The 23,394-nt window shown below is 46.1% G+C and overlaps 1 protein-coding gene across 2 annotated transcripts in view; it reads left to right on the top strand.

Annotated features, from left to right (window-relative positions):
- Positions 1–22,064, top strand: part of DNAJC27 (DnaJ heat shock protein family (Hsp40) member C27) — a 39,877-nt gene extending 17,813 nt beyond the window's left edge. The window contains exons 4-7 of one of the 2 annotated variants that reach the window (XM_040992924.1): positions 7,996–8,160; positions 8,730–8,852; positions 14,923–15,083; positions 18,538–22,064. In XM_040992924.1, the coding sequence (XP_040848858.1) occupies positions 7,996–8,160; positions 8,730–8,852; positions 14,923–15,083; positions 18,538–18,670 (582 nt within the window). In that variant the 3' untranslated portion in view covers positions 18,671–22,064. The remainder of the gene's footprint in view (positions 1–7,995; positions 8,161–8,729; positions 8,853–14,922; positions 15,084–18,537) is intronic. The other variant, XM_040992925.1, reaches the window with a different exon arrangement.
- The last annotated feature ends 1,330 nt before the right edge of the window (positions 22,065–23,394 follow it).

Genomic DNA, 23,394 nt, shown 5'->3' with positions numbered 1-23,394 from the left:
TACGGAAAATCTTCCTGTTTATCCTCCTCTCTGTATATCTGACTTTGCAATGGAAATTTAAAAATAAATCTTTTTTTTTTTGAAGTAGAATCAAGCATAATTTAAATCCACTTGAGAGAGAAGGAAAGCCAGTAGGTTCCCCTTTTTTTTGCTTACTCTGTTCTTTCATTCTTCCTAGCATTCTAAGTTTTCTTCTCTTATTTCCCTTTTGTTTAGAGAACATGCTTTAGCCCTTCTTTTAGAGTGGGGCTGTTGGGCGCAGGTTTTCTTGGTTTTGCTTGGTTTAGAATGTCTTGGTTTTCCCTTGGTTCTAGAAAAGTAGTTTTGCTGGCTAGGCATTCCAAGTTAATGGTGCCTTGCTTTCAACACTTGAGAAACATTGTGCTTCTTACCATGGCCTCTGGTTTCTGATAATTGGCTCACCTGCTGTCACTTGATTTGAGGATGTTTCTGTGTGGGAAAGCTGTCTTTTCCTCTGGCAACTTTCAAGGTCATTCTTCTTTGGGTGTTGGAGTTCTAACTGCGACCTGTTGGCTTGCATTTCTTTACTTCATGTATTTTGTGACTCTGTTGTTTGGCACAAATGCGTGTACATGCGTGTACGTGGCTGAGAGGAAATAACACCCTCTCTGTCTCAGGTTATTTTCTTTGTTCGGATGGCTCCTTGGCCAAGGGTTAGTATCCTCCTATTTGGAGTTTTCTCAGCTTCTTTATTTTAGGTTTATCTTTCTTTCAACATTTAGGAAGTTGTCAGCTAGTGTTTCATTGAGTAGTTTTCAACCCTATCCTATTTCTCTTTTCCTTCTTTTCGTTCTGATTTTTTGTTTTATTTATTTTTTTTTTAAACATTTATTTTGTTTTTATTGGAGAGACAAAGAGGAAGATCTTCCGTCCAATGGTTCATTCCCCAAGTGACCTCAGTGGCCAAAGCTGAGCCAATCTGAAGCCAGGAGCCAGAAGCCTCTTCCAGATCTTCCATGTGGGTGCAGGGTCTCAAAGCTTTAGGCTGTCTTCGACTGCTTCCCAGGCCACAAGCAGGGAGCTGTATGGGAAGTGAAGCTGCCAAGATTAGAACTGGAGTCCATATGGGATCCCAGCGCTTGCAAGGCTAGAACTAACCACTACGCTATTGTGCCGGGCCCTGATTTTTTGTTTTAATCTTACAGGTTCTTCTGATGTCCCTGAGGCTTTATTCGTTCTTTTTAAAAGTTAACTAATTAGTTAATTTATTGATAGAGAAAAAGAATTTTTTCAGTTTACAGTTCATTCCCCAGATGCCTGTGATGGCTGAGAGGGGCCAACACACAGCCTAAAACGGGCGTCTCTATCCAATCTCCCGTCTACGGCCATACCACCCTGAACGCGCCCGATCTCGTCTATCCAATCTCCCATGAGGATAGGACGAGCCCAGTCACTTGCGAGTTCATTTTTCTGCAAGTCTTTTTATCTCTCTGTTGTTCAGATGAGGTCAGTGGTTTAACATATGATATTTTATTGTTTTTCAGTTATAGAATTTGCCCTCACCCTTTGCTGAGAGGGTGAGGGTGGAGAGCTGGTTGTTCCAAGGTGAAGTCTTCTTAAGTGGAGTCTGGCTAAGCTGCCCATTTGGCTGCACAGCACAGGTTTTTGTTGGTGTTGTATGCCTGACTTATCTATAATGTTCAGGCATTTTATTTGTGCTCTGAAGGAAGAATACAAGAATACATCTACTCTATCTTTCCAGGAGAAACAAAAGCATGTAGGTGGAAAATTAGAAAATGCCCAGGCTTGATAGGGGAACCTTGGGGACTCCCCTGCTGAGCCACTGCTTCCACTGGTGAGTGTGAGAGCTGGGCCAAGCTAGTCAAGGTAATAGTCAAGGTAATAGTACCTGTTGGTGTACGTGTGGGCTGGGTCTGGGGATGGGTCTGGCTGAGCCAAGCTGTGTGGGTGTGAATGAGAGCCAGATGGGATGCAGGACAGACCGGGCTAGGCTACAGCACATGCTGGTACACATGAAAAACCAGGCTGGGAGTGGACCTGCTGGGGGTTTTAGGGTTGCCCTGACTAGAAACCTGCTGGTGCGCATGAAGACTCAGCGTGTTGTGGGCTGGGCTGGGCTAGGCTGCAGCACCCATCAGTTCCCGTGAGAGATGGGGCTGAGGGTGGAACTGACCCGGCACCTACATCCACCAGTATGTGCATTGGCTGGTATAGGTAGTGGACTGAACCTGACCCACCCTGCACTAGCTGGCAAACACAAGAGTCAAATCTGTGGTCACTGCAGGCAGTTTCTTGGGGGACTCTCCAGCTGGATCACTGAACTCAGACCCTAGCCACAGGGAAAATCACAAGATCTGTGGTCCGACCTTGGAGAGCATGTGTTGGGACTGGGCTCCTCAGTTACTGATGGCTGTGCAATGGACAGCATGCCCAGATGCACATGGGGGACATGATAGCCAGCTCATCTAGGCCAGTAGAGGATGTTAGCCTTGTCAGAAGATGGAAAGCCAGAACAGGTTGGATAACTGTCCTGCCCAAGCTTTGCAGCAAGTGTCTGGGTCTGTGGATGCACACTGAGGTGGACTTGGTCAGCCAATAGACCTTAGAAAGATTTTCTCAACCCTGGTACAATGAAGTTAAAGTCTAGGAAACATCAAAACCTCTAAAAGTAACACCCTCAGAACATTCTTCCCCATATTGGGGTGTCATTAAATGACTGTCCTCCACCCCCAGGTGCTGATTTAGTTTGACAGCAAGGAGTGGTCCCATCCTCAACTCCCAGCAGACCAGGAGAAAAAAAAAATGGACTAAAAAAATAATAAAAATATCTATTATACGGGAGCGGGGAGGAAGAAAGAACAAGAAAATGCCCAAGAATGAATGTTGCCAAGGCCACTGCCCAGCTAAGATTTCTTTCTGTAGCATTCTGCTCATTGGCTGTCTTTCATTCACACTTGTTTGCCAATTTTGGTACTGGGCATTAGAGATGCACAGTCCCTTGAATATTAGAGTGGAATATTAGAGTGGTTGGAAAGATTCATTTTTAGCCAGTGACAGGCTGCCGGGAGCAGCACTGGAGCTGAGAAGCGAAGGCCCAGTGTGTGAGTTGGTGGGACCCAGGGACCACCTGACACCCAGTGCAGTTCTAGTGGTGCACACTGAGAGTGTAAAGAATGAGTCTCTCGTGTGGTGTCATGGGCTCATCAGCCCAGTGCAGGCGCATGGGCAGCCTCCACACTCGCAGCTTCTTCTGTGCAGCCTGCACTCCTTGTGTGTTCCCTCTGGGTCTGCCCTTGTTTTAGGAAGCAGCGTAGTCTGAACCTGTGCATCTGCAGTGAAGCCTCTCCAGTGTTTCTAAAGCATTTTCTATTCCTGCCGTGGCCAGACTTGTTAGCATCCTTTTGAGCAATTTCTAGGTTGCTGGTCTGGGGTTGAGAACTGAATTCAACATTCCAGATTCTTCCTCACTAGTCAGAAGCAATGTTTCTGCTACTGTCTCCCATTACACAGGAAGCTCCTGTTCAGACAACCTGCAATTGCAGTAGTTTTTGTTTTTTTGTTTTAAAACAGCTTATAAAAACAGAAGCATAATTAATAGAAGCTCTTTTTGAATCACCCTTCATTGAGATGATCTTTTTTTAAAAAAAAGATTTATTTATTTTATTACAAAGTCAGATATACAGAGAGGAGGAGAGACAGAGAGAAAGATCTTCCATCCAATGATTCACTCCCCAAGTGAGTGCAACGGCTGATGCTATGCTGATCCGAAGCCGGGATCCAGGAACTTCCTCTGGGTATCCCACACGGGTGCAGGGTCCCAAAGCTTTGGGCTGTCCTTGACTGCTTTTCCAGGCCACAAGCAGAGAACTAGATGGGAAGTGGAGCTGCCGGGATTAGAACCGGCGCCCATATGGGATCCTGGGGCGTTCAAGGTGAGGACTTTAGCCGCTAGGCCACCCTGCCGGGCCTGAGATGATCTTGACCTTTATTTTTTTCAAGTATTTACTAATTGTGGCTCAAACCCTCCTTTTTGTCAAAACAAAGCCCACAGTGTGTTTCTAAGCTCCAAGCTGTGCAAAGTCTACAGCCACCCAGCATACACCTGGAAAAGACCCACAGTGCTGTCCACACTCCTGGCCCTGTCACCAGTGCTCTGCAAAGGCGAGACAGTGCTGAGTGCATGAGACAGCAGCCTGGAGCAAACATCAGGAGGGCTGAGAGAGAGATGCCTTACCTTGAACCACTAGCCTTGCTTCCACAGGGGCACCCAGTGATGTCTGTGCTAGTGAGTCTCATAGAAACTTCCAGAGGCCTCAGTCATGTGTAACTAACAACTATCCTATTAGCTAGTTTGTGTTGAGAAATAATCTTGGGGCCATTGCAATGGCTCAGCTGGCTAAGCCTTCACCTCCGAGTGGCAGCATCCCATTTGGGCACTAGTTTGTGTCCCAGTTACTTAATTCCCCATCCAGCTCCCTAATTGTGTCCTGGGAAAGCAATAGAGGATGGCCAGAGTCCTTGGGACCCTGCACACCCATGTGGGAGACCCAGAAGAGGCTGCTGGTGTCTGATCAGGTCAGCTCCTGGCATTGTGGCCATTTGGGGAGTGAACAAGTGGATCTGTCTCTCTGTAAATCTGCCTTTCTAACAAAACCAAATACATTTTAAGGGAAAAAAAAAACCAATTCTTATCCTTTTAGTATCCTATTTAGTGAGACGTTGGACATGGCAGGTCCACCAGGACTGTGTCAGAAAGCTCTTTTGGGGAACTAGAATAACAGGGCTTTAAAGGATCAGTGAGCTGTTCTCTTTGACCTTTTCATGTTGTAGAAGAGGAGACCAAGGTCCAAGCTTCTATAGGTAAACCCAGATTTGAACTTGAGTCCCTTGAAAGAGAAAGCCATTGAGCTTGCTAACGTTTGGATTTACACACAGATTTCCCCTGGGGAATGGGACACAGATTTTGCAGTTCTTTATCTCATGCTTTGGCCTTTACATTTGTTCTCGGCTGTGGCATGTTCAACCATTTGATTGAACAGTGTCTCAGACACTTGTATTGTCAAGACCCTGTGGATGACAGGATGGATGAACCAAGATACATCCTTTCATGTTGCCAGTAGGCTAATGGGAATACAGCTGGAGGTGCTGCTGTGGACCAGGCTGGAAGTGGTGGGAGCACTGTTACAAGTACAAATGGCTATGGTCTTTCAGAGTTACATAGTGCTTGATGGAAATAGGAGGTTAGTTAGATGGTGGGGATAGGGCAGAAAAGCCCCACACAAGACAACATTTTGACTGGCCCTTGAATAGTTAGCCAGACAGAGGAGTCTATTCCCAGATGCTGTTAGGAAGCATGGGGCAGGTCTGGAGGATGAGAGCTTGTCCTGTTTGAAGGTCATAGGAAGAGGATAACACCGGGAAGGCTGGGGAAGCACTGCTGAGAAACTTCAAACTTCATCTTAAAGAGTTTGAACTTGGGAGGGTTGGCAGTGGGAAAATACTGAAAAAAATTTTTTTGAAGATTTTGTTGTTGTTATTGTTGATGCAAAGGTAGTTATACTGAGAGGAGACAGAGAGAAAGATTTTACACCTGCTGGTTCATTCCCCCAGTGGCCACAATGACCAGAGCCTAGCCAGTCTGAAGCCAGGAGCCAGGAGCTTCTTCCTGGTCTCTCACGTGGGTGCAGGGTACCAAGGCCTTGGACCATGTTCCATTGCTTTCTAAGTCCACAAGCAGGGAGCTGGATGGGAAGGGGAGCAGCTAGGAGACAAACCAATGCCCATATGACATCCCAACAGATGCAAGGTGAGGATTCAGCCACTAAGCTATCACACCAAGTCCCACTAAAAAAAAATCTCAATCAGATTTTTATAAAGAATTATACTTTATAAAGAATTATACTGGGCCCGGCGCGGTGGCACAGTGGTTAAGGTCCTCGCCTTGCACGCCCGGGATTCCATATGGGTGCTGGTTCTAATCCCGGCAGCCCTGCTTCCCTTCCAGCTCCCTGCCTGTGGCCCGGGAAAGCTGTCGAGGACGGCCCAAAGCTTTGGGACCCTGCACCTGTGTGGGAGACCCAGAAAAGTTCCTGGCTCCTGGCTTTGGATCGGCATAGCATCGGCCGTAGCACTCACTTGGGGAGTGAATCATCGGATGGAAGACCTTCCTCTCTGTCTCTCCTGTCTGTATATCTGCCTTTCCAATAAAAAAATAATAAAAATAAATCTTTAAAAAAAAAAAGAATTATACTTGGTTTATAGTCTTCCTAGGACAGTGACTTAGAAGTTTCTTGGCAACAGGGCAGACAAAAGATACTTCTGGAAATGTAAATGGAAAGGAAGTGGCCAATGCACAAAGTGTGCCAGAGGTGGCTTCACTAAGAGTGTTTGGATCTTGTAAAACACAGAAAAGCAGGAAATGTCACTGTGGACTCCAAGGCCAAGTGACTCAGAATGATGAACTCCTCACCCAAGTTCAAGAGCAGGAGGCGTTTCATACAGTGGAGGTCCGAGGGCTTTCGTTGTGTGGAATGGATGTGAGATTCCAACAGGGAATGCCGCTGCCAAGAGGCCATGGATGACTAGGAAGGCAGGTGTGGAAGCACAAGTAAGAGAACTCGCCATGGAGAGTCTCGCAGTTGGAGCTGTGCAAGTGGTTGATGTTGCTGAGCTTAAAGGTAGAGTTCAAAAACAAAGAAGAGGGCTCAGGGCAGGATTTGGGGGATTTGGACAGTGAGCTGGAGTGAAAGCCATGAAGAGAAGGGGAGCCGATAAAAGAGGGAGAATTGAAGAACCCAGAGGATGTGGTGTGTGGGAGCCCAGGCGGCCGAACCTCCAGGAAGAAGGATGCGGCCTGTTATGTGTGGCTGAGGGCTGAGGGAAGGAGGGTGCATGCTAAGGGGCGGCGCTGCAGGCCCTTCTCTGTGGAAGGCCTTTCTGGTGGTGCTGGTTTTCATGGTAGGGAGCAGCTTCTTAGGCTTCTGTTAGCTGCATTCTTGGTCCGGCTATCTGCCCATGCTCAGAAACCCCTGCCTAATGTGTTTAGGAAGGCACCTGCGCATGGTAGCCCCCACTGTCTGAGCGGATGCTGGAAATTGTTTCTAAAAGACAGGTAATCGGTGGGCACACCCCTATTCCGCACCTATCAGTGCTGTTCTTCACCCTCTTCCACCCCAGCCTCCTGTGGCTTCTGCTGCTTTAGCGTGCCCTGTGCTTCATGGGCACCTCACCCTGGAACTGTGGATTGTCCTCATGGAGGAGTCATTTCTAGAGAAACAGCAACAGCAGCCCAAGAGTGAATGCAGGAGAGAGGGGGAGTGTTCCCAGGCAGCCTGCTAAGTGCTCTGCCTTCCTTACTCTGCTCAGTCCCCTCTTGGTGACTCTGAGAGGGGAGCTGTGTTATCCCCACCTTCCAGGTGGGGAGACTGAGATGCAGAAAGTGCACTAATTTGGACCCGCTCACGTGACTAGCAGGTCTGAGCCCACATCCGTGTTACCCTGGGGTGCATGCGCATTTACGCTCCATTTTGCTGAGGTGCTCAGTGTTGAGTTGGTCATGTTGGTCATGTCATGCACAGCAAGCTGTGTCCTGGTGCAGTGTTTGTGTGTGAGTGCCTGCACCCGCTACTGCCACGTATGCCATTTTTGCTGTCAGTTCTTTCTGCTTGTTCTCTCACCTTGTTACTTCCTCCCAAGAAGAACTTCATGCAATTGTTCTTTGACAATCCCCAACAGCAGTCCAAGATTTATTGCACTTCAGCAGTGGAACTGGAAGTGAGAAAGGGTGGGAGAGGAGGTCCTTGTTTCCAGCCTTAAGTCCTCTCATTCTAATAGATTTTTTTTATAAGGTTAGTCATTTTATTTAAAGTCCCCCAGAGAACAGTAGACACTGAGATACAGCAAATACTGTAATGTTCTTAGCAAAGAGTAGCTTTGTGAAGCTGGTTAACTGGGAGGCCCATTCGTAGAAAACCACACAATCTACATCTCGTGCGTCTGTCCTCTTGTCTGAAGGTTCGGAATGAGTTTTACAAGGACACGCAGGGTGTGATCCTGGTCTATGACGTTGGACAGAAAGATTCCTTCGATGCCCTTGATGCGTGGCTGGCAGAAATGAAGCAGGAGCTTGGGCCTCATGGAAACATGGAGAATATCATATTTGTAGTGTGCGCCAACAAGGTAACCACTTCAACAGTGATATGTCCTATTCTGAGGGAAGACCACACCTCTGAGTGCAGGGGAACAGATTAAAAAAAAAAAAAAGATGTATTATTCTGTGAAAGAAAAATCAGCTGTCTTTTATTCCTAAGATGAACCAAAAAGCTGGTTTATCAAGATTTATGTCCTGTTGTAATTTTCTGGTGCCATACTTGGGGAGCGATGTTGGTGACTGAGCCGGGGAGATGGAGCCCAATAATCACTTTGCCACCTGACGAGGGGAGGCATGTGGGGAATGTGAAAAACACGGCGTCTGGTGTTAGAAGTCACCTCTCCCAGGGTGAATGGCAGCTGTTTCCCAAGAGAGAAAGTAGAAAGTGCATCACCCCAGGCAAAGCCATGTTTCCCCCAAAAGTCAGTCTGTAGTTAGTCATTTGTATCCAATCTTTGATATCCTTTTTGATCCTGGTAGTCTTACGCACTAGCGCTGTGGTCCATTGAGGATAGTTGTGTCCATGACCAAGACCTCACTGGGCCATGGTGGGGGACGAGGCTGGACTCTTCTGTCTGTCGTCTGTTCTCTGTTTCAGATCGACTGTGCCAAGCACCGCTGTGTAGATGAAAGTGAAGGGCGCCTGTGGGCGGAGAGCAAAGGGTTCCTGTACTTCGAAACTTCGGCACAAACCGGGGAAGGAATCCATGAGATGTTCCAGGTAGCTAAGCATCTTGCTGTTCGAAGGTTTGAAGGTTTCCAGGCCAACCATGCCAACTTTTAGTTTCAAATTATTGGAAACAAAATATAATACAAATTTCACATTAGAATAGCTTCTTTCTCTACAAAAAGGCTGATGAGAGAGAGAGCATGCAAATGCAAACACCTGAAGAATGATCTGTGTGCTGTCTATCTTAAACCAGACCTGCCTGATCATTACAAGTATCTGGGGAAATTCTTCAAAATACAGATTTCCAGTCTTAATGTTCTGTATTTTGAAAAAGCTCCCCCAGTGATTCTGATGATCAGCCACTGAACGGTGTAAATGGAACCAGGATTTTTCTTCCTAATGGCCTTTGGTTAATGGTGTTATATCTGTATGTGTAGTCAGATGAAAGCGTCACTGTGGCAAAATTGCCTTGCCACAGCTAAGCCAATCCTACCTTGTAGCCCACAGGGGTGCATTTAGAGAACAGAATGCAACTATTCACATAAAAATAAGGACTCTCCAGCCAAATAGGTGGGAAGAAGATGTGCTCAGATAGCACCCTGAATAAAAGGTTACTTCTTAAAACTTTCTCATTTTGAGAGAAGAAAGCTACTTAAACAGTGAGTTATAAAGTTAACTTTTTAATTATAGGTGCATTGGGAAGTAAGGGTAGCATGAATAATGTATGCCTCCTATGACTATGTCTGATATTTTGGGAATTTTTAGCATTTCTAGTAGTGTAGCTTATACTAGAAAGAGTTGTTCTTAATTACTGAGTAGGATAATATTTCATCTTTTGTGCTGAATTTCCTTCTCATAAGGTGTCACTCCTCTACAGCGAAACAGGTGTCATCCTCGACTGACAGGCTGAACTAGGCATCAGCCGCTGTCGTCCAGGATCAGAAAAGGTTGAGGTTGCCTGGTACTCCTCGCTCTGCTGCGGCCACAGGCCCGTGTGAGCAATCACGGGTCTTTGCCAGTTGGGTAGCAGTCTACAGTTCTGGAGAAAGTTACATGTTTCATCTTTGACTCATCACAACAGTATGTGGCAGATATTCTCGTTTCATATAAAGGAATATCTAAGAGTAGCCAAGTGCCTTGTCCAGAGGTATCAGTGCTGGCTGCCAGGGGTTCATCTTCTTTCAGCATTTAAAAAAAAAAAAATGTTGACCCCAGGCCTGGTGCTGGGTGGCCTAGCAGCTAAAGTCCTCGCCTTGAATATGCCCAGGATCCCATATGGGCACCAGTTCTAATCCCGGCAGCTCCACTTCCCATCCAGCTCCCTGCTTGTGGCCTGGGAAAGCTGTCAGGGACGGCCCAAAGCCTTGGGACCCTGCACCTGCGTGGGAGACCTGGAAGAAGCTCCTAGCTTCTAGCTTCAGATTGGCTCACCTTTGGCCATTGAGGTCACTTGGGGAGTGAATCATCAGACGGAAGATCTTTCTCTCTGTTTCTCCTCCTCTCTGTATAGCTGACTTTGCAATAAGAATAAATAAATCTTTAAAAAAAGATGTTGGCCCCTTCTCTTCTGGCTGATGCTGTGTCACATGAGTTGTGAGCGAGCACCTGTTCTTCCTCTTTCTATGGAATGAGCCTTTTCTAACTGCTTTCAAGCGTTTCTCTTTGTTTTTAGTTTTCAGCAGTTGGACTCTGATTGGTAAGTGGGCTTCTGCTCATGTAAGTCCTGTTTGGGATTTGTTGAGTTTCTTAGATTGGTAGGTGGGCGATTTTCTATTTACTACTGTTTTTTGTTTTTTGTATTTTTACTAATACTTTTCTTGGCTCTATTCTCTTTTCCTGCTTCCTTCTTTCCTCGCCTTCCTTCCTCTCCACCTTTCAAATTACATAATTTCTATTGGTTTCTAAAGTTCACTGACAGTCTGCTGTTAAACCCACCAGTGAAATTTCCAGTGATTTTTTAGTTCTGGCACTTGCCTTTGGTTCTTCTGTAAAGTTCCCAACTCTGCTGAGATGCTCTACCTGTTGACTCATTATGAGTGTATTTCATTTTAATTCTTTGGACAGTGTTTTCCTATACCTCTTGGATTCAGTTTCTGTTGACTACTTTTTCTCCTTCTGTGAGTTGTATTTTCTTTTTTAAATATTTATTTTTGTTGGAAAGGCAGATTTACAGAGAGGAGAGGCAGACAGAAAGATCTTCTGTCTGCTGGTTCACACCTCAAATGGCTGCCATGGCTAGAGTGCACTGATCCGAAGCCAGGAGCCAGGAGCTTTTTAGTCTCCCATGTGGGTGCAGGATCCCAGAGCTTTGGGCTTTTCCCAACTGCTTTCCCAGGCCACAAGCAGGGAGCTGGATGAAAATTGGAGCAACTGGGATATGAACCAGTGCCCATATGAGATCCTGGTTCTTACAAGACAAGCAAGCTAATTATTGAGCCATCATGCTAGGCCCAAGTCAATTTTCTTGTCTCTTTGTTTGAGTAATGATATTTTTGGCTGTCCAGACATTATGGATACATTATAGAGATTCTGGATTCTTTTATCTTTACCAGAAGAATATGGGGTTTGTGAGTTTTTTGGTTTTTTTTGTTGGTGGTGGTGGCGGGTTTTTTTGTTTTTTGTTTTTTTTGTTTTTGGGGGGGGGATTTTTTTTTTTTTTAGTAATTTATTTCCTTACTATCTTATTGGAAAGGCAAAATGACACAGAGAATGAGATGTCTTCCATCTGCTAGTTTACTCCCCTAATTTCTACCGCAACCAGGACGGACTCCCAGGCTGAAGGCAGAAAGCACAGATTCTACATAAGTTTCCCACATGGTTGGCAAGGACCCAGATGCTTGGGCCATCACCTGCAGGCCTTCTCAGGTGCATTAGCAAGCGGTTGGATTGTAAGTGGAGGAGCTAGGACTCAAACCAGCACTCTAATATTCTGGCATCCCAAGCAGCAGCTTAACCTCCTACACCATGGTGCCTTCCTCAAGACTGAGAATTCTTGTTTAAGGAGGCAACCACATTAATGGGAGATACAATTAATTTCTGTAGGCTTGGTTTCTTCTTTTAGTAACAAGGATCTGAAGGAAGCCCAAAGTATTTTCAAAGTCTTTCTAACTTGGCAGGACTCAACTTGCAAATTCTATCCCTTTAACATATCTTGTCAGTTCTTGTTTTTGGATTTTTGATAGTATGAGTCTGTCTCGTAAGGGACGTGGAGCTGCTAGGGGTGTTAATGAAGTCAAAGGCAATGTCTTCACTGTGGCAAGGTTGAAATTCTTGTGTCCCCAGGACAGCTCTGTCCCAGGCCCACTGGACCTCTGAATATTGACTTTGTTGGGCCCGTTGCAATGGCTCAGTGGCTAAATCCTCGCCTTGCACACACTAGGATCCCATTTGGGCACTAGCTTGTGTCCTGGCTGCTCCCTCTCCCATGCAGCTCCCTGCTTGTGGCCTGGAAAAGCAGTCAAGGATGGCCCAAAGGCTTCAGCTACTGCACCCACCTGGGAGACCTGGAAGAAGCTCCTGGCTCCTGGCTGTGGATTGACTCAGCTCAGGCCATTGAATCCACTTGGGGAGTGAACCAGTCGATGGAAGATCATTTCTATCTCTCCTTCTCTCTGTAAATCTACCTTTCCAATAAAAAATAAATTACACACACACACACACACACACACACACACACACACACACACACTGGTCCGAATCTCACGGCATCTGTTAATTGCCTGGTGAGCTGCAGGTGCTTGTATGTGTAGCCTAACCTCCTGCTGTACACTTAGGGAGATCTCCAATATGGACTTTGGGCCCAACTCTGCAAAGCCTCATCTTCTCCACTTCCCAGTCTGAAGATTGTGGCCACTCAGGCAGTCTCATGCTCTGGTCTCTGCCGGCTTCCTTCTTAGCTGAGTGGAACTGTTCACTCACAACATTACTGTCTGTGACATGCTCAGGAAGTGGAATTCAGTTAAGGAGCCATGTGGTTTGGGGGCTTATCTCAGGTTGCTGTTGTCTATGCTTGAAAATAATTATCTCATGTGTATGTCCTCTTTTATTGTCATTTATGGCAAGGAATCTAGCCTTGTGCTTATTACTTTGTTACAGCTGAAAATGAGATAGGAAATTTACTTGGGACTTCAGTCCTAGTGTTGTTTGTATCATTCCTTAGCTTCCCTCTCTATAACCATGTGTACTATGAGTAAATCCTTGTGTCCTTGGGAATCTATTGCAGATGAGATCCGAGGCTAGATGCAATCCTTACTGAGCATTCCATATTTGTGAACTGTGATCCCTTTTGAATGAGGTTTATCTTTTTACATTCATCTTGAGTAAGGCTAAAATAAAAAGACTGACCAAATATAGCAGCACCATCCTGTAGGTGAGTACTTAAAAAGTAGTACTTTCCTGCTACTTCAATTAAGTAAATATTTGTTTGTTTCCCATCTACTTAAAAGACACTTTACTCCAGGAAAGAGCTTTTATCTGACATTGTTAACAGAGGGCTTAATCCTCAAACGGACTGAAACCAAGTGAACTCTTCTTTTGTCTTGGTTTCCAGGAGCTTATCTTTTGACACCTCTTCTCATATACCAAGGCTTCTTGGTGGGTTACCAAGCTGATTAGCTTTTGCTAGAGATAAGAAAGAGAAGTCTAAAAAAGGAACATTTTTAGAAGGTAATGGGAACCATAGAAACAAGAGGAAGAGGCTTAAAAAGAAACTGAGGGAAGAGATGTGGCAGTTTAAAAGCAGCTGTAGTGAATAGTATTTTGAGTCAAGTTATTCCCATAAAAAGAACATGAAATGTGTAAAAGCCAAAAATAATTTTTTACTTTACCAAGAAATCATAAAAATGCACAAAGGATATGAAGTTTGCAGAAAAAGGAAGGGCTGTAAGCATATGAAAAGATACTCACTTTCATTAGCATTAAAGAAATGTAAATCAAAACTGGCAAGAATTCACGTGTGTGATGCCACGTGGGCTGCAGGGGTGCACGGAGTGGGTGCTGTCCCACACAGCGACGGGGCATGCAGAGATACTGCTTTTCCAGTTGACAGCTGTCAAAAATTACAGTGCACTTACATTGCTACTCAAAGTTCTTCTGTTAGGAATTTGTCCTAAAAGCAGTATCCCCACAAGTGTGTAGACACACATACACACAAATGTTTACTGAAGCATTGCTAGTCATAACAAAAACAAAACAAAACAAAAATAAGAAACAACTGACTTGTCAAGAATAGAGAGTTGGGGCCCAGCGCGATAGCAAAGTACTTAAAGTCCTTGCCTTGCACACACCGGGATCCCATATTGGCGCTGGTTCTCATCCCGGCAGCCCCGTTTCCCATCTGACTCCCTGCTTGTAGCCTGGGAAAGCAGTTGAGGATGGCCCAGGGCCTTGGGACCCCTCACCCGCATGGGAGACCCAGGGGAGCTCCTAGCTCCTGGCTCCTGGCTTCAGATTGGCTCAGCTCTGGCCATTGTGGCTGCTTGGGGAGTGAACCATCGGACGGAAGATCTTCCTCTCTGTCTTTCCTCTCTGTGTATCGGCCTTTCCCATAAAAATAAATAAATCTTTTAAAAAAAGAAGAAGAAGAATAGAGAGTTGGGTATATCAATTGTAGTGCAGCCACATAGTACTGAACTTTTGGTCCCTAAAAAGAACCAAGAAGATCTTTATGTATAGCTATTGAACGATTCCAAAATGTGTTCATAGATGTGTAAGGTACCTTACCGTGTATTTAACCTTATCTCTTGTGTGTAAATGTTTAGAAAGCATGATTTTTCTGGAAGAATATTCAGAAGAATACATCAGTGATCACCTTAAGGAGTATGGGGGTGCGATCTTCACATTGGTTTACTGTTGCACTGTTTCTTACAGTGTTGGTCTCTTTTTAACCTCAAATGTGATTACTTGAGAGTAAGATTATTTTTATTTATACTTCTTGTACTTTCTCTATATTAAGATATATAAATATTTAAATAATAGAAAAAGCAAAACTTTCCCAATTACATATTTACGTTATTCATTACTTCAAAGAATGACTGGAGTGCAATCAGAAGGCCCGATGTTTTAAAGGAGTTCCTGTTTCCATAGGATCGGTTCTACTCTTGGATGTGTTTGGTTCTTGCAGACCTTCTACGTATCCATTGTTGATTTATGTGAGAATGGCGGAAAGCGGCCTGCCACAAACAGCAGTGCTAGTTTCACCAAAGAGCAAGCAGACACCATTCGCAGAATCCGAACCAGTAAAGACAGTTGGGACATGCTGGGTGTCAAGCCTGGGGCCTCAAGGTAAGCCGTGCACTGGGCTGTGCCCGATTCCATTGGAGAGAAAAAATTAGGCCCCAAAGTTGCAGGTGCAAGCTAGAAATACAAATATGCACAGAAACACATTGAATTAATGATTCTGTCTCTTTGCACTAACTGTATAGCAAAATAGAGGATTCAACTTCCTGCTAAGAGAATTCTGTCATGATCTGCATAAACACTTTGTACAGTGACATGCTCTGAACAAGAGCTTTAAAGCTAATTGTCATCTTTGCAAAAACCTACAAAAAGGGATTCTAGAATTTTAGAGGAGGAAAGTATGTTAATGGCCAACTTGTCAAACATTTCACTGGAACCTAGTGAGGTTAACTGGATTCATGGGCCCCAGAGTCAGTGGTGGAACTGGTTCTTGACCCTGGGTCATTGTGTATTTGTTAATTTGTACCCCAGTCTGTCATTCTTACCAAATGTTATTCATCTGTGTGTGTGTGTGTGTGTGTGTGTGTGTGTGTGTGTGTGTTTAGGTTAAATTATTTCACTTTAATCACTTGCATTAAAATAAGTTATTCAGCATGGTAATCGAACTTAAGATATACTACTACTGTTGTTGTACATGCTATAATTTCAGAATCTTACTTTGCATTGTAACTCTCCTCCCATGTTTCTCCCTTCTTACTTGTTTACCTTGATTCCCACACAGAAAAAAAAGGGTGTCTTGAAATTGCCTGGTTAGCACCAAAAACTTTCCGTATGGCTTCTATATTTGGTCTTGTAGCATGTCTCCAAGTCCAGAAGGAAAGAGGAGAGGCTGTTAGGCCCCTTAAGCTTGCCAGGCATGTTGAGGCTGCTTTAAGCATGTTTCAGGATGCATATGACCTGGTCTGGATCCAGCACGTAGTGTCCTGGCGCCTTAAATGTCCTTACAGCCCTTCACAATCCCATTCTAAATTCTTCTGGCTCTAAAATTAAAAAAACTATACTTTGATTTACTTGTTAGTGATTTTAAAATAACACTTATTAAGGAAAAAAAAACTCAGGTCTTTGTTTATTTCTTTTGGTTCATTAAAAGCTTCCAGGTCTTACAGGATGCTTGTATATTCTGTATTCTTGGTACACAACGTTTGTCACCTTAATTTTGTGTGCCATTGAGTACACTGGGGAAAAAAATCTTTAAAACACTTTTTTTCTTAAGCTGTAGAGTGTTTTGATATATATTTTTAAAGGTTTTATTTCTTTTTATTGGAAAGGCAGATTTACAGAGAGAAAGACAGACAAAGGTCCTCTGTCCTCTGATTCACACCTCAAGTAGCTACAGTGGCTGGTGCTGAGCCGATCTGAAGCCAGGATCCAGGAGTTAATTCTAGGCCACCCACAAAGGTGCAGGGTCCCAAGGCTTTGGGTCATCCCGTACTGCTTCCCCAGGCCACAAGCAGGGAGCTGGATGGGAAGTGGAGTAGCTGGAACATGACCCGTGCCCCTATGGGGACCTGGCACATGCAAGGCAAAGACTTGAGCCACTAGGCTACCGCATCGAGCCTGTGTTTTGATATTTGTTCACTACATCTGTGTTGATAGTCATACTTTCAGAAAATCTTCATCATGCAGAATTGACAGATTAATTTTTAGCTGAATCAGTCATGTTCCCCCAGCTTTCCCTGAGAGTCTCTGCTGTTCTTTAGAAAATCTGACAGACACTTGGGGCAGAGAACCAGGCTAAGTAAGCAGAAAGTGGAGAGGGCTCCTTCAGGAAGCAGAGTGGCTGGAGGGAAAAGAGACAGGGTACTACACCCAGCTCAGGGGTACAGGGTCTCTTGGAGAAATAAAAAGCCTAGCAATTCAAGCATTTTCAAACAAGGATATTCTTATTATCTATGTGAAAAATCTTAAATATAAGAAAACTACATGCATAGTTAGATTTTATTTTTATTTTTTTTAAAAGAATAACATATCTTTCATCCATTGATTGATTCCTTAAATGCCCGTAACACCTGGGGCTGAGCCAGGCCAAAGCCAGGGCCAGGATCTCAGTCTGAGTCTTTCAGATGGGTGCTTGAGCCAGCACCTACTGCCTCCCAAGGTGTGCATTTGCTGTAAGTTGGCATGGAGAGCAGAGCTGGCACTTGAACCACTAGGCATTCCAGTGTGGGAGGGATGTGGTTGTCCCCACAATGTCTTAAGCACTGTGCCAAACACCCACCCCCTTTAAAACTTGTGTTAAATTATTTATTTTAAAGGTAGGGATGGGAAAGGTTGTAAATATCTCCCTATATGCTAGGTTAAAAGAAGAAAATTCAGGATACTTCTAAGCAGATAAAGTATAGAAAGTTTCAGAATTTGTGCCTAAGACAGGGAAAACTCTTCTGATCCTCACCCATAGAACTTTCCATCACATACCAAGTGCCCAGGCCTTCCTCCTTCGTTTGGAGAACCAAGTCTGCAACCTTGTGGTAAGCCATCAGGCAGCAGAGCTGGGGACTAGGGCGTTTGGCAGAACACTGTGGGCATGTGTGTAAGATGCTGGCTAATCCTGAATTACAAAAGGAAGGGGAGTAAGAGCAGCTGGTAGTTAAGCTCAATCCTGCCATGGTATTGGCTAGGCCTGGGAACTGAGGAAGAGGAGGGGTGGCCTCAAGCCCCTCCTTGAGGTCCTGCTTTAGGAGAAGCTCTGAGCCTGGAGCTGTCACAGGGTGCAGCTGGTTTGCAACTATGGCCTCTCCAGAGAAGCCCCATGACTGCTCCTTCACTCCTGACGTGTCCTTGATTCTGCTGTCCGGTCTTCTTTGGACTCTGCGAGCTCTCTGAATGTGACCCTTCCCAGTGTCCCTTGCTGGTCAGTGATGCCAGCATCTTCCCTGGCCTCAGAGTCCTTGTTTCAACTTCTTTTTTCCCCCTCCACTTGGTGGCTCTCGGGCCCCTCATCCTCCCATCCCTCTTCTTATCTTCCCATGAACACCTTTATTCAAGTTCCTTTGCACCAACCAAGGCTAGTGTAACAGCCTCCTGCCCAACTCCACACTTCCACACCAGTGTGATGAGGGCTTGCCCCCTCCCTGGCTGGCTTTCTTTCTGTTTCTTTCAGCACTCACCTTATGGGAACACAGGCCATACATGTTCCCCGGGCCTCAAGCAGTCTTCCCCCAGCCCTGAGCCCACCCCTCTGAATCATCCTCCAGGGCGCCTCCACAAGCCCCAGGCCGAGGCGTGCTGAATGCCTGTGCCGTACAAGCACAGCGTTTCACCTGGTTGGTCTCACGAGCGTTTCCGTGATGGTTCTGTGCCCACTCTCATCGGATTACTTTTTCTGCTTGTATAGTACATTGCTAATTGTCTGTGCTTCGTCTCCCAGTCTTGTAGCCCTGCCAGTGAGAAAAGGGCCTAACTCGGTGACGGGGATGGAGGGCGGGGTAGGGTGCTGAGTGTGTCCTTAGGGCCCTGTGCAGGGCTGGACCCCTACTAACAAGCATGACTGTCTCCACAGGGATGAAGTCAACAAGGCATACCGGAAGCTGGCTGTACTGCTGCATCCTGACAAGTGCGTGGCACCCGGCAGTGAAGATGCCTTCAAGGCTGTAGTGAATGCCCGTACCGCCTTGCTGAAGAACATCAAGTAGCAGGCGGGGGCACTGCCAGGCTGGGCCCCAGGTGCAAACCTAGATGCCCTCCTGCCAGCCATTCGTACACTAGGCACTGAGCGCACAGTGCCCTTCATAGACATTTTACGGAGTGGCATGTGACTCTTTGAGGCCCAGAGGACCAAGCATCACTCACCTGTGCCCTGGCATCTTTCCAGTTAGTGTGACTTCCTTTGGCACCTGTAGCCTCTGGGATTCTAGCAGGGGTCCCTGTGGGAGGGAGGAGGATGGGGCCTTTTCACTTTTCCTCTGAGTTTATCACTCCCCCAATCCCACTCCCACCCCACCAGGATGGAGACGGCCAGAACCAGCAGAGCCCTGGGTGGGGGAGGTCGGTGCGGTCTTGCAAGGCAGCTGCTCCTGTCACTGTGAGTTCCTTAGGTGAGATTTTATCATCAGTCTGTAATTGGCAAGCTCCACCCCATGCTTGCATTCCTGGGGAGGCTTGTCAAGTGACCAGAACCATCCCAGCTGTCCCCTGTGACCACCAGGAGGGAGGCAAGCCATTCCTGAGAGTGAGTGAATGGCGGTTCCAGGGCAGGCGTCCCTGCAGGTCAAAGCTGGAGATGTTGGGAGAAGCCCATCTAGTGCAGGCTATGGGTGCGGACTGTGGGTGCTGCACTGACCCAGCTTGTCCTTTATTCTGCAGCATTTGCCACTGCTCGGGGGAAGGCAGGGGTGCCCCGCCAGTGACCACTCCTTTAACTCCTTTAACTTCCTGGTTTCTGGTTTGTCTCTCTCTCCCTTCTCACTGTGTTGCCCCCCCCCCCCCCGTGCCCCCCGTGCTGTCCTGTCTGTGTCCTTGAGTCTGTAGTTCCTTGCCACAGTCTCCTTTATCATCCTTTCCAAGCCTTGACCTGGGCCCAGTTGGCCAGAGACAAGTGTGCTGTGGGTGGTGGGTGGTAGGGAAGATGATAGAGAGTGGAGAGGAAGTTCTTGTGTTTTCTGGGCTCCAGTTGCTGCTGAGGAACGCTCTCAGACCACAGACGTTGCCGAGGGGAGTCTGCGGAAAAGCACAGTGTCTTGCCCCAGGCTCTTCCTGGGCCTATGAGGATGGGTGACTAGTGAGGCTCAGGCCTTGTCTTGCAGCTTCCACTGGGCGGTCTGCCTTCTTACAACACTGTTCTTGGTAGGTGACCTCTGTTTGGCTGTAACCACATTGCACTAATTGGGGCCCAGAAGTACTTTAAATGTTTCTGTGCAGTGATTTTATGTACCCTGATCTCCACGTGGGATGCTCCTGACTGCCTCAGCTGACAAGCTGCCTCCTGAGACTTCAAGCCCATGGTGGCCCCGGGGCATCTTCACCTCTCCCAGAGCAGCTGCACCCTGAATGGCTGGGGTTGGATGCCCCGGAAGCAGGGTGTTTCTCTGAGGAAGATCTTTCATCTTAGTGAAACCAAAATGCTTTTCTTTAACAATTGGAGACTTGACCTGTGGTTTCTTGGGAGACTTGCCCTCTGGCCTGGAAACTAGTTTGTGAGACTGCAGGACTCTAGTCCCGAATCATAAATTTTGCTCACAGTTGTCAGAATACCTGGCACACTTCAGCTCGGGATCTGTCCCAGGGCCGATCAGAGCCATATGAGTGAATGATTGCGGGCAGTGGGGACTTCTGTAAAAGCTGGTGCCAGTTCTCATGCTGCCCCTCAATATAAGGAGGTCTCAAAAAGGTCACGAAACTGTATGAATCCCCCTGTGTGTGACCCTTTTGAAGCCCCAGCTACTGACCAGTCACCTCCTTTGCTCCTGGTGACCAGGGCAGCGAGAGCAGCGACTCTCCCGGGTATCTGCTCACATCCTCGGGGTGCCTGCTGCCCGCTCTCCGCTGCCTGCATCTTAGGCCCTGGGACTCAGACCTGTTATCACCATAAGGACGGCTGCATACAGCCTCCGCTCTATGGTACATGAGAATAAAGTTAGAAAGGGAAACTGCAGGGGCCTATAATCTTTAAGCATAATATTAAGAAATAACAAGGCATGACTTCATGCAGAAGTTAATATGCATTTACTTCAATTCTTGGTGCAGCCCTGTGCAATGTGGTTTAACCTGATTGAAAAGTCTTCTGTCAATTGGGGTTTCAAAGCACATCAGTGAGAGAATCAACTAACAGAATAATTCCAATGACTGAAACAACTTTTATATAAAGAATCTGGGTTTTAAAAAGAAAAAAATTGAACAGCAGTTATTAAAAAAAAAAGCCATGTCTTCTATATTCCTAGATAACAGGAAGTGGCAGGTTTTTAACTTGGAAATCCTGGAGACATTTCGCACTGCTGTCCTAGCCCATCGAAGCACTTTAAAACACACCCTCCTCTGCTTCTCTTTCCTTTGTGTGCCTTTTTGACTTGATAGTCCGAAGTGTCAGCATCTCTTACTTTAGCTTGTCATTGTGTTTCTTCATGTAAATGTGCCCCTGGCTTGGTGAGCCTGTGCACTTACAAGTCCCGACTCGAAGGGTCGCTACGTTCTGATCCATGATGAATCGCCATAATTCTGCAGATTGCACGCCATTTTTAAAGTCTTATGTTGACCTCAGGAAACTTAACTCTCGTATGCTCTCATATACTGAATTCTCAGCTGGCTGTGTTTCTGTATGCCTAACAGCCAGTACCCAGTTTACTGTCCGCTAAATGAGCCAAGGAGGAGGCAGCTGTGTTCCTGAGTCATGGTCTGCAGCCACCACAAGCTCGGAATGGCTCAAAAAGGAGCTGGTCCTCACGGGACAATGCCAAAACTGGGGAGTGCTTGTGGGCTCCAGGCAGCAAAGGGGAGAGGGTCACAGGGAGCCGTGCACACATGGTCTTGTGACAAGGACAGTGCCCTTCATCCAGAAGTAGGACTTCCTCCACCCCTGCACCCCCCAAGCTCACTCTGAGACCACTCACACTTTTGTAAAACTGGAAAGTGGATTTACCTGCCAAGAGTGCTAACTGTCTTGGACTGGCAGCGTCCTAAAGTAAAGCACAGCCTGCACTCATAACGTGTAGCACAGTTATAGGCACAGGCACTCACATTCCTCCATTGGTTTTTTTCCATTAAGCATTTCCAGAGAAGACAAGCGCTTACACTTGTGCCAGGGATGAGTGTGTGACAAACAGTGCAATATTAAGCCGTGCAATAGAGGCCCTGCAGGTGACGTGCCTGTTGTCGGGAAGTCAGACCGCTTGGGCATCCCTTCCCCCTTCGACTGTGAATGCAGAATGCACAGTGTGTTAAACAAGTCCTTGCTCTTACAAGGTAATTTACATATTTGCTTTCTGTTGAAATAACTGTAAATGCTAAATCTACCACTTGTTTATGTCTGATAAACAGAGTGTCATATGTATTTAAGTTGTGTATTTTTATAAAGTAAAACCAAATATCAAGCACTGGTCTGTGGGTGGCATTTCCTTACTGCTTTTCACTGTGAAACAGCTGGCTGGCTGCAGGGTCAGGTCCCTCTGCATCTGGGGCCTTGCATGAGGTGGCAGCTGTTCGTTTCCAGTCAGCAGGATGGAGGGTATGTTATTACTTGGTCCATCAGACTCTCCTAACCTTCTCAGGCTATGATGAAACTGTTCCGATCCCCTAAAGAATGATCCTGACCCTTTGCCTTTCTAACTCAGGTGCAATGGTGGCTGACAGAATAACTTGGCTCCCTTGTGCCTGGGCTGTAAGGACCCTCCCTGCCTGAGACTTGAGAGTGAAGCTCGAGCAGGCTGGTTCGCAGGAGGTGGCTGCCAACAAGCACTATGCTTCCCAACTACGTGTGACAGCCTGGCAGCTTTGTCCACCCTGCACTTCTGTCTCCTGAGTGCGCCCAGGCCGCTCTGGGGACCCGCCCTCCTGGGGAGTACACGTGCCAGAGTCTCCTGTGACGATCCTTCTCTGTCGGCCACAGACCCCGGGCATGGGATGGGAATGTGACTCAGGCTCCGGCACTCACCCCTTCTCTAAGATCCTTCTGCTCAGGCTAGGAAGACAAGTTTTCTCTCAGGAGGAGCAGCCTGCCAAGGCTGGTAATCTTGACTCTGACCTGAGAAAGCATCAGAGAATGGAATGGAGTCCTGGTGGCTTTCCTCCCTTGCCTGGTTCCTCAGATCAGTTGGCTGCACAAAAGTCTTGGCAACTGAAAGTATTAGCAGGTAAAGCCAGCAAGGGGCAAGGGCAGAGGTAAGAAGGCTACGCCATGCAGGTTTGGATAACACTTGAAAGTATGATATTTTTACATGTTAACATGTAATTAACAAGTGAGCATTTCTCAAGTAGAGTCTTTGGCTAGATCTTAAAGCCATAGCAGTTATAAATGGAAAAGAAAAATTAGGCTCATTCAGTTTGTATAGAGGGAAATTTAAGATAGAAAGTTGCATTTGAGTTTTTGGTTTCCAACTAACTTATTGCCAATCAGGGACACCTCTAGTTTTTTAAACCAAACTTTATGGTTAAAATTGTGGTTTAGCATGCCTTGAGTGCCTCCTGTGTACCAGGCTGAAACCTCTGAGCTTAGCAGGTGATGTTAAGTGACTGGCTCCCTGCCATCCACATAGGAGTTAAGATTTTGCTCTGGTTTCCTAGTTTTAGTAGCTCCAGCTCTGGTTCATGCATGTGCATGGTCTCTCCCTTGTGAATAAATAAAATTTAAAACATTATAAATTAAAGACTATCCCAAGTATCTTTAATTTGTAAAATTTTCAAGATAGTTGATTTTTTAAATTTTATT

This window comes from Ochotona curzoniae, unplaced genomic scaffold (genome assembly GCF_017591425.1).
Source record: "Ochotona curzoniae isolate NIBS_2020 unplaced genomic scaffold, NIBS_Ocur_1.0 contig_883, whole genome shotgun sequence".
Taxonomy (NCBI): domain Eukaryota; kingdom Metazoa; phylum Chordata; class Mammalia; order Lagomorpha; family Ochotonidae; genus Ochotona; species Ochotona curzoniae.
Note: the sequence above shows the minus strand (reverse complement) of the source record. Positions and strands in the feature narration are given on the sequence as shown.